At 43.6% G+C, this 11,701-nt stretch overlaps 1 protein-coding gene across 7 annotated transcripts in view; it reads right to left on the bottom strand.

Moving 5' to 3' along the window:
* Positions 1 to 11,701, bottom strand: part of plekha7b (pleckstrin homology domain containing A7b) — a 652,966-nt gene that overhangs the window by 405,405 nt on the left and 235,860 nt on the right. The window contains exon 1 of one of the 7 annotated variants that reach the window (XM_086007866.1): positions 9,131 to 9,345. The exons of the other annotated variants lie outside the window; for them this stretch is intronic. Within the exon in view, the coding sequence (XP_085863992.1) occupies positions 9,131 to 9,210 (80 nt within the window). The 5' untranslated portion in view covers positions 9,211 to 9,345. Of the gene's footprint in view, positions 1 to 9,130; positions 9,346 to 11,701 lie in introns of those variants that run through there. 7 annotated transcript variants of the gene reach the window in all.

Raw genomic sequence — 11,701 nt, 5'->3', positions numbered from 1 at the left:
ACACATGTTCAGCTGTGCAAGGTTAAGATAGTGGGTGTCAGTTGGAGTGTGGAGCTCCAAAATGGCAGTGTGGTGGGCGGTCAATTCAACATTGCACGCTGACTGATGTCATGATCTGCCTGCTCTGCATACTTCCGGCGGACGATAGCTGCGCGTGCAACACATTCATCAATATGACGTCCCGGCACGATTCACAGAAGTGTGCGCCGGCACAGCGGACGCCATTTGCCTACCTGAATGTCACCCGCAGCACCCAAACAACAGGCACTACCAAGCTCAATTTAGCGCTGTAGGAACCCAAAACCCTATCATTGCCACAGCTAAGATCTAGCATCTCATCACAGACCAGGATAGAACCAAAAACCCTTCTGGATCGCACAACTAAGTCCCACATTGGGTAATGCACTTACTCACCAAGCCATTGGGGGATTTTTAAAACTTCTTTTTAAAGTTCAGGTGGATGCAATCTATCACAAGAAATGTAATGTAGACTTTTCTAAATGAACATCGTCATGTTTCAGGATTAACAATGTTGCCACAGAAAGGATTTGGAAAATCAAACTTACATTCAAGGCCAAAAAAAATACTGCAGATGCTGTAAATCTGAAAATAAAAACAGAAATCACTGGAGACACTCATCAATAAGAGATAATTGCAATAATGAGAGTTTTGTCTCTTGCGCAGGTCACATCTGCTCTTTAAACATTTCCTGATCCCCCACCTTAGCACTATATAGCTCATTCTGTCTTTTTCCTGTGTGTTGGTTGTTAAGTATGTGTCTCCCTCACACCCCGCCCCCTGCCACCCACCCCTTTCCTTACCTTTGTTCTGTTCCTTATTAAATGTTATTCATCTATAACAACATCTTTCAGTACTGAGAGTTTATACCTAAAACGTCAACTGACACCTGTTTTTCTCAACAGATGCTGCCAGACCCTGCTGAGTATCTCGAGCATTTTTCTGTTTTAGTGTATGCTTTAAAGCAAAGTATATTCATACAAGTTTAAAAAGACAGCACAGAGATGAAAGGTGGTTAATGCGAATGAGGCTTTGAAGTTGTTTTCCCCCCCAAAACTGTGAACATTGAGGAATTAGTTAGCCAGTCTCAGTAATTGATAAACACCTCACACCCACACTGCATTGGCAGGCCCATTCTCATGGGCACTCGGCAGTAATTGTCTGGCATAAGCTTTCCTCTCAAGTTGCAAACAGGACAAATTTTAAAAAAGAGACGCAGGGCAGTCTCTTAGAAAGGACATGGATTAATCAAGGATAGTCAGCAAGGATTTGTTAAGGGAAGGTCGTGTCTGACAAACTTGATTGAATTTTTTTGAGGTGGTAACAAGGAGGGTAAATGAGGGTAGTGCTTTTGAAAAACATTTAAAAAAGGAAGGTTTGGATGGGAATAGGGCCATTCAGGGATAGACAGGAGACTACCACAGGTAACGATAGAGAGATGGCAGAAATATTAAATCATTATTTTGCTTCAGTATTTACCAAGGAGATAGAACAGGTGGACATGATATTGGATGATGAGATTAGTAATGAGATAAGTGCATTTAAAATAAGAGGGGATATATTAAATAAACTAATCAAACTCAAGATAAAACCCCTGGTCAGGATGGATTGCATCCACGCATTTTAAAAGAATCTAGGGAAAAGACAGCAGAGGCATTACTACACATAGGTGGCATAGTGGTTAGCACTGTGGCATAGTGGTTAGCACTGTTGCCTCACAGCGCCAGGGACCCGGGTTCGAATCCGGCCTCGGGCGACTGTGTGTGTGGAGTTTGCACATTCTCCCCGTGTTTGCGTGGGTTTCCTCCGGGTGCTCCGGTTTCCTCCCACAGTCCAAAGATGTGCGGGTTAGGTTGATTGGCTATGATAAATTGACCCTTAGTGTTAGGGGGATTAAATACGTGGGGTTACGGGGATAGGGTGGGATATGTGTTGGTGTAGGGGTTACGGGGATCGGGTGGGATATGTGCCGGTGCAGGCTCGATGGGCCGAAATGGCCTCTATCTGCACTGTGAGGTTTCTGTGATTTCTGTGATTTAATAATTTGTTAGCAAAAGGTGTAATGCCAGAGGACTGGCGGATAGCTAATGCAAATCTATATTTAAGGGGGATAGAACATGTCCAGGGAATTATAGACCAGTCAGCTTAACATCAGTGGTAGGAAAAATAATGGAATCCCTACCAAAGAGGAAAATAGAACATCTAGAAACCAAAAACATAGTAATGAATGGATTTCAAAAGAGAAAGTCTTGCTTGACCAATCTCATTGAATTTTTTGAAGAGGTAACAGAGAGAGTAGGCAATGGTAATGCAATAGATGTAATTTATCTAGATTTTCAAAAGGCCTTCGATAAGGTATCCCATAATAGACTGATTAACAAGGTCAGAGATTGCGGAGTCAGGGGACAAGTAGCAAAATGGATAGCTAGCTGGCTTCAAAAGACAGAAAGCACAGTAGGGGTAAAAGGTGGCAGAAGGTGGGTAGTGGTGTTCCACAAGGATCAGTGCTGGGACCACTGTTGTTCAAAATTTATATTAACGATTCAGATTTTGGAATCAAAAACACAATTTCTAAATGTGCAGATGACTACAAATTGGCGGGGGGAGGGATAGTCAATACTGAGGAGGACGGCAACAAATTACAGGAAAACATTAATAAACTTGTAGAATGGGCATATAATTGGCAAATGAAATACAACACAGTGAGGTATTACATGTTGGTAGGAAGAATAGGGATGCTTATTACTTGGAGGGTGCGAGTCTAGGTGGTGTAGAGGAACAAAGGGATCTCGGAGTACAAATACACAAATCACGAAAAATTGTGACACAGGTTAGCAAGGCCATAAAAAAAAGCATACCAAGCACTTGGGTTTATTTCTAGAGGCACAGAATGGAAAAGTAGGGAAGTTATGCTAAACTTGTATCGAACCTTGGTTAGACCACACTTGGAGTACTGCATACAGTTATGGTTGCCATATTATAAAAAGGATATAGAGACACTGGAGAGGGTGCAGAGAAGATTTACAAGGAGGATACCAGAAATGCGAGGGTATGCACATCAGGAAAGGATGAACAGGCTGGGTCTCTTTTCTCTTGAAAAAAGGCTGAGGGGTGACCTAATAGATGTCTTTAAAATTATGGAAGGTTTTGATAGAGTGGATAGAGAGAAAATGTTTCCACTTGTGGGGAAGCGCATAACTAGAGGCCATCAATATAAGATAGTCACCAAGAAATCCAATAGGGAATTCAGAAGAATTTTTTTTACCCAGAGTGGTGAGAATGTGGAACTCGCTACCACAGGGCGTGGTTGAAGCGAATAGTATAGATGCATTTAAAGGGAGGCTAGACAAGCATACGAGGGAGAAGGGAATAGAGGGTTATGCTGATAGATTTAGATGAGGAAATACGGGAGGAGGCTCGAATGGAGCATAAACGCCAGCATGGGTTGGTTGGGCCGAATGGCGTTTCTTTGCTGTATATCCTACCAGCTGAAGTGCCCGGCGGTGCCGAGGCTTTTTCGAGGGAATTTTGTTGTTGGATAGAGAGAGCGAGCGCGACTGGGGGGGGGGGGGGGGGGGGAAAGAGAGAGCGCGACTGGGGGGAAGAGAGAGAGCGACTGGGGGGGAAGAGAGAGAGCGACTTGGGGGGGGGAAAGAGAGAGAGCGCGACTGGGGGGAAGAGAGAGCGCGACTGGGGGGGGGGGAAGAGAGAGCGCGACTAGGGGGAAGAGAGGGAGGGGAGGGGGGAGGGAAGAGGGGGAGGGGGAGGGGAGGGGGGAGGGAAGAGGGGGGAGGGAGGGGGAAGGGCGGGGGGGAGGAGGGGGAAGGGCGGGGGGGAGGAGGGGGAAGGGCGGGGGGGAGGAGGGGGAAGGGCGGGGGGGAGGGATGAGGGCGGGGAAGGGAGGGCGGGGGGGGAGGGAAAAAGGGGGGGGGGGGGGGGAAGGAGAGGGCGGGGGGGCGCCCCCCCCCCCCCCCCCCCCCCGGAGGTGAAGACCACCGATTGCGCGCGCAGCAGGAGCTGAGACGCGGCGTCTCTCTTGGCCGGTAGGCCCGGTTGCCAGGGCAACCGTGACGCTGACCAAGCCAGAGAGAGAGACGCCGCGTCTCAGCTGCTCCTGCTGCGCGCCGCGGCAACCCCCCCCCGAGGGTCGCGGCCCCCCAGTGAAGACCGCCGGTTGCGGCTGTGCGAGACGTCCGGCGGGCCCCGGTTGCCAGGGTAACGCTGGACGCTCGGCAAGCCCCGCCCCCCGGCCGAGCCAGAGACGTCTCAGCTCCTGCTGCGCGCGCACCCTAGCGGCGCTGGGCTGAGGCTCGGCCCTCCAGCCTTCGAGTGGGGCCGGGAGGTGCCTAGCTCGGGCGTGGGTGCGGAGGAGACGCCGAGGCTTCTAGGCCTACCTGGAAAAACGGGAAAGGTAGGAAAATTAATGAGATTAGATAAGTTAATTACTTTCTAAATCATTTTTTTTTTTAAAACAATATGTGTTTTAAAAGCAACGTTTTTTTTTTAAGACGCAGAAAGCGGGAAAAAGAAAGGAAAAGTTTGGAATCAAGATGGTGGCGACTCACCTCGGTTCAGAACGATAAAGCCCGGCCACACGCGCACCGATTGGCCCGGCGGCACACATAGATACATAGATACATAGAAGATAGGAGCAGGAGTAGGCCATTCGGCCCTTCATGCCTGCTCCGCCATTCGATGAGATCATGGCTGATCCTTTAATTCAGTATCCCGTCCCCGCCTTCTCTCCGTAACCCTTAACCCCTTTTGCCCGTAGAAATATATCTAATTCCCTCTTAAATATATTTAATGAGCTGGCGTACACTGCCCTCTGTGGCAATGAGTTCCACAGGTTCACCACTCTCTGAGTGAAGAAATTCCCCCTCATCTCTGTCCTAAATGGTTTAGCCCTTATCCTTAAATTATGTCCTCTAGTTCTGTTCTCACCCGCCAAGGGAAACATTCCTTCTGCATCCAGTCTGTCTAGACCTATCAGAATTTTATACACTTCTATGAGGTCCCCTCTCAATCTTCTAAACTCCAGTGTGTACATCCCTAAACTACATAGTCTCTCCTCATAGGTCATTCCCGCCATTCCTGGTATCAGCCTGGTGAATCGCCGCTGCACCCCCTCCATGGCAAGAACATCCTTCCTCAGATGAGGCGACCAAAACTGTACACAGTACTCGAGGTGTGGTCTCACCAGTGCCCTGTACAGCTGCAGCAAGGTATCCCTGATCCTGTATTCTAACCCTTTTGCTATGAAGGCCAGCATACCGTTTGCCTTCTTGACCGCCTGTTGCACCTGCATGCTCGCCTTCAGCGACTGGTGTACAAGAACACCCAGGTCTCTCTGTACTTCCCCCTCTCCCAATCTATTGCCATTTAAATAATAATTTGCCCTCCCGTTCCTGCACCCAAGGTGGATAACTTCGCACTTGTCCACATTATAGTGCATCTGCCATTTATCCGCCCAATCGCCCAGTCTGTCCAAATCGCTCTGGAGCTTCCTGGTCTCTTCCTCTGAGCCCACCCCCCCTCCTAGTTTAGTGTCGTCTGCAAATTTGGAAATGCTGCATCCGACTCCCTGATCCAGGTCATTAATGTAAATTGTGAACAGCTGGGGGCCCAGGACAGATCCCTGTGGTACCCCACTTGTTACTGCCTGCCATTCAGAAAATGAGCCGTTTATTCCAACTCTCTGTTTTCTATCTGACAGCCAGTTCCCTATCCACGCCAAAACTTTCCCCTTTATCCCATGAGCCTCAATTTTCCATGCTAATCTTTTATGTGGGACCTTATCGAAGGCCTTTTGGAAGTCCAGGTACACCACATCTACTGGCTCTCCCCCATCTATTCTACCAGTTACTCCCTCAAAAAATTCCAATACATTAGTCAAGCACGATTTACCCTTTGTAAATCCATGTTGACTCTGTCCTATCCTGTCCCCATTTGCTAAGTGCTCCGCTATTTCATCCTTAATGATGGACTCCAGCATTTTGCCCACAACTGATGTAAGGCTTACAGGTCTGTAATTACCTGCTTTTTCCCTACCCCCCTTTTTGAATAGTGGGGTAACGTTAGCTACCCTCCAATCCATCGGCACTGTTCCCGAGTCTAATGAATTCTGAAAAATCATCCTTAGTGCATCCGCTATCTCTAGGGCCACCTCCTTCAGTACCCTAGGATGCATGTTATCAGGCCCTGGGGATTTGTCCACCTTCAATCCCTTTAGCTTCCTTAACACCATATCCTTAGAGATATTGATTTGCGTCAGTTCCTCCTTTGCCAATGTCCCTATTTTTCCCGATATCCCAGGGAGGTTTTTTGTGTCTTCCTTCGTAAAGACTGACCCAAAGTATGCATTTAGTTGATCTGCCATTTCCTTATTTCCCATTATATATTCCCCCGTATCTGACTGCAATGGACCAACTTTGGTTTTCACCAGTCTTTTCCTTTTGATATATTTATAAAAGCTTTTGGAGTTAGTTTTTATATTTTCCGCCAGCTTGTTTTCGTAAGCTATTTTGCCCCTCTTGATCATGCCCTTTGCCCTCCTTTGCTCTATCTTAAACTGTTCCCAATCTTCCGCTCTGGCGCTTTTTTTGGCTATTTTATACGCCCTATCTTTGGATTTTATGCTGTCTCTAATTTCCCCTGTTATCCACGGTTGAGTCACCTTTTTAGATTTCCTTTTATGCCAGATTGGTATAAACAATTTTTGCAATTTTGTCATTCTATCTTTAAATGTTTGCCATTGTTTATCTACCTCCAGTCCTCCCAGGAACGTTGTCCAATCAGACCTACTCAGTTCCCGTCTCATGGCATCATAATTCCCCTTGTTTAAATTCAGGACCTTAGTCTCTGAGTCAATTTCTTCGCTCTCCATTTCGAGTGAGAAATCGATCATGTTATGATCGCTCTGACCCAAGGGTCCCCGTACAACAAGATTACTGATTAGTCCCTTCTCATTGCACAGTACCCAGTCCAATATAGCCTGTTCCCGAGTTGGTTCCTCGACATATTGATCCAGATAACCATCCCTTAAACACTCAAGGAATTCCTCCTCCTCATTATTTTTACTGATTAGGCTAGTCCAATCTATATGTAAGTTAAAGTCACCTATGATGACAGCTGTGCTCTTATTGCACGCTTCTCTAATTTCCCTCGTGATGCCCTCCCTAACCTCTATTTTACTATTTGGAGGCCTATATACCACTCCTATTAATGTTTTTCGCCCCTCGCTATTTCTTAGCTCCACCCATATAGATTCTGTATTAACTGAGTTAATATCCTTCTTTTCAATTGCATTTATCCCCTCTTTTACTAGCAATGCTACCCCTCCTCCCTTTCTTTTTTGTCGATCCTTCCTAAATACTGAATACCCCTGTATGTTAAGCTCCCAGCCCTGCTCACCCTGCAACCATGTTTCCGTAATCCCAATTAGATCATAATTATTAACCTCTATTTCCACAGCTAATTCATCTACCTTGTTCCTGATGCTTCTCGCATTAAGGTATAAAACCCTCAGGCTTTTTTTATGCTCACATTTTTTATGAATTAGTTTGGCCCTTTGTTTTTTGTTCCTCACCCTTTTACCATTTATTTCTGTCTGCCTTTCACTTTCCTCTATTTCACTACATAGGTTTCTAGCCCCCTGCCATACTAGTTTAAATGCTCCCGAACTGCTTTATCAAAAATTACCCCGAGAACATCAGTTCCATCTCTGCACAGGTGTAGACCGTCCCTTTTGTATAGGTCACACCTACCACAAAACTGGTTCCAATGCCTCAAAAATTTAAAACCCTCCCTCTTACACCACTGCTCAAGCCACGTATTTAGCCTAACTATCCTGTTCTCTGTACTCTTACTAGCACGTGGCACTGGTAGTAAGCCAGCAACCCGGCGTACAATTGGTCGAGCTCGAGGTCACTCTGTCGCTAATGAGCGGATAATGAGATGCTAATGAGCGGAACGTTGAAGGTTTTTGGGATACCGCGGGCGGGATTTTAGCCCGGCCGAAACGTAAATACGCTTAAAACCGTCTCGGAAGCGTAAGCTTTCTTTGGAGGTAACGCGCGCGTAGGTACGCCCTGTAACTTTCGAGTGCATACCCGCAACGCAAACGCGATGACAGACAGATACAGACAGACAGACAATGACAGAAGTACCGATTTATATATATAGATGTAATGTAATCCGGAGTAGTGATTTAATTAAGTGAGTCCGATCATAACTGTTGCTCTACAATTACCAGGTGTTTTCTTAGTCCACCATCAAAAAGATTGGAGAGGCATGCAAAGGTACATATGAGACACACATGTCCAGTTCAGATCCCAAAGAGACACTGTTGTTATACCTATAGGTTACACTATTGTGTAAGTAGATACAGAGGATCCACTTACATGACTAATGCTACTGAACCCAAGAAGGTATCTACGGTAGATTCTAAACTTGTAACAGTCTATAAGTTATGTGTCTCATTTCTTCAGATGAACACTACTGATGATCAGCAGAAAAAGCATGAGTAAATGGGAAATACATAAGCAGGCCTACAAAGTCACATTGATTAGGGAATGCATCCCACTGCATTGTAAAACTAAACAGAGCAAATGATAGCAAAATTCAAATGCAACTTGATTCTTTTAAAACGAAGAAATACATTGACGATAAACTTGAATATGTAAAAAAAACTTCTCAAGTACTTTCTTGTTCAAAGGGCATTTTATAATATCATACACAAGGTTAGTAAAACAAAAGAAACTTTGCTGCAGCAAGGAAAGCAATGACAAGATACAACAGCAAAGTCACATTGCGCTACCGTGACTCACAATTTGAATAAGAAACAAAAGACATTCACACAGTTGCACAACTTTTCTTTTAAAAGTATTTACATTTTACATTTTTTTTAAATCACCTCAGTCAAGACCAGAACATGAATGTAAATAGATGGTAAATCAATACAGACGACTTACTGGCAACTGTAAATCCTCAGAGACTGTAATGAAGAGTAGTTAAAAAGTAACTGAGCTGGTTAATTGAAACTATACAGCGGTAGTTCAACAAGTTAATGGCTTTCAGTGACAAGTCTGCAGTTTAAGTTTACTGCCCTTACCTGAAGACCACAAGGTATGATGAATCAACTCTCTCTGTAACCAGATTGGATTTCTTTTGATTTCTTTCAGCTTCTTGCATTCCCTTACACAATGCCAGAGATTTAGTTTTTGTTTGATTGAAAAATGAAAGCTGTTTTTCTTTAAAAAGGCACTTTAAGGGGACATTCACTTTTACTGGGCTGTAGCTCCAGGATCGCTGTTTAGAATCCACTGCTTTCAATTCATTACCCCGCCCCTCCCTCCTTCAAAACACTTCCTTCTGCACTTTGTGCAGCTGATATCGCATGCCTCCAGCAAGGCCTTCAATGTAAAAAAAAAAAAAAAAATTCACCCAGGGTTTCGCTTCTCCTGCACAAATGGACAGGATGAACCGCATTAAATATGAAACTGAATGTTTGTATTCACTGCAAAATTAAGATTTCTTACAAAAATATACAGAATGATAGTAACCTAACTAGTCTCAAGGTTTCCTATGACTAAAAATATTCATTTGGAAAAAAAGTGAATATTATCAGCAATGTTATTGCCTAGGATGACGTTCATATATACACCAGCTAATCCATTCCCCTCCTGGTCCACTATCTCACAAACCAATCTAGTAAACATCACCGTTTTCAATTACTTCTTATTCACTAGACAAGTTAAAAAAAACAAATGGGATGCTTTAAATCCCTCAGATTGATGGACCAGTCACTAGCAAGACAAATAAACTGGGTTTGCCTTCCTAGACCCATGTTTATTGCAAACTGTAAACAATACAGAACTATTTTATATATATTTATATATACACATTGTTCATTTTCAAGTAACTCTGTACTAAAAAAAAGGATACAGTAAGTTCCAGGTTGCCATAGACCTTTAGGTCTTACAGTACAATCCATTTGACCACTGTTTGCCTACTATTTATTAATGTCAGTTACAACACTTTGACCGTGGTTGCTACATAACTGCAAGTAAACATTTTTTATTTAAAGGTAGTATTATAATGAATAACAAACGGCTGGCAGAGAGTTTACAACAGCAATTCAATCCAAGGGTCCAGCTGACATTTATAGGTCACTCGGGCTTCACTCGAGTAAGGCTGCTTGATTAAATTACTGGTTTTTACTTGACTGCTGTCCATCCATTATTACCCTGGGTTTATTTTCGTCTCTATTGCTAATAGTTCATACAAAATAAAAATCAATAGGTACACTGCCCGTCTTTTTTTTAAATCTACTTGAACAAACCTCACTTACAGCATCAATAGGTTGTTTACATGCATCTCAGCACGCAGCCAACTGCATCACTACATGGCTGATGTAGAACAGAAACAGCTCGTCCTGACAATTTAACAAAAATGCATTTATTTAGTGTATTCAGTTGTACAGATGATGTATATAGAAACCACAATTCAGCCTTCGTAAGTGCCTATAGGTATTTCACAGTTTAACGTAACATTTATATTCCAGAAGCTTTTCTGCACATGCTCAGACTATAGGTTCTGCCTTGACAAGAGTCACCACTCTGGGAGTCCAGGCTTTTGGGAGAGGCCGAAGCGTTCAAGTAAAAACTTTATATACAATAGACAATTCAGTGGGTAAATTTAATAATGTAATTGTGAAATATGTATTTTCTATTCCTGTGAAGTGCCTTGCGATGTTTTACTACATTAAAGGCGCTATATAAATACAAATTGTTTAAATTTGTTTAAAACCTTATTTTTAAATGATATTTACATACACTTCTTCCATTATAAAATGTTTACATGCACAAACCAATCAGAAATGTTTACATAGAAAATTTCTACAGTAAGTTTTAAAATAAAAAGCTTTACAGGAAACAAAGTTTGTAGACAAGAAGTCGACAAGGTGTTTAATAATATAGATTACTAGCTAATCTCCTCTAGCATTGCTCAGAAGTAGTCTCAGTTCTTGAAGCATGGTAGTGATGATCAGCGCGGAACCTGGTCTGTCACTTTAAAAAAAAAGTGCTCAACTGTATGTGGGAAAGTGCTCTGATCAGACATATCTTTAGATCAATCAGAGGCTAACTGCTGCTGATCAAGCAAGTTCCTTTCTAGATTTGCAGCTGCTTGTAAAACTCTGGCTCCTCTCCTTGGGGAGTGGAAAGGTACTCAACAACAACTTGCCTTTATATAATGGCTTTAACATGGAAACATAACCCAAGGTGCTTCACAGAGGTGTAATTAGACAAAAAATGGACACCAAGCCAAAGAAAGAGAGCAGACCAAAAGCTTGGTCAAAACAATGAATTTTAAGAAAGGTATTAACGGAGGAGAGGCAGAGAGATTTAGGGAGGGAATTGCAGAGTGCAGGGCTAACAGTTAAAGGCAAGGTCATCAATGCTGGGGTGAATGGAGAATGCACAAGAGACCAGAGAGTGTTCTTGGTGGTTTTTAAGGCTACAGTAGGGTGAAGCATGAAAGGATTTGAACACAAAAATAATAAATTTTAAATTGAGAAACAATGTTGGTCAGTGAGGACAGGAATGATGTCTTTGGTCTTCCCATGGTTTAATTGGAGGAAATTGCAGTTCAGTCAGACTGGATATCAGACAACAGAAAATGC

This window comes from Somniosus microcephalus, chromosome 15, assembly GCF_052327205.1.
Source record: "Somniosus microcephalus isolate GS21.2 chromosome 15, FLI_Smic_1.0, whole genome shotgun sequence".
Classification (NCBI taxonomy): domain Eukaryota; kingdom Metazoa; phylum Chordata; class Chondrichthyes; order Squaliformes; family Somniosidae; genus Somniosus; species Somniosus microcephalus.
The sequence above is the reverse complement of the archived record's forward strand: the minus strand, read 5'-3'. Positions and strand labels throughout refer to the sequence as shown.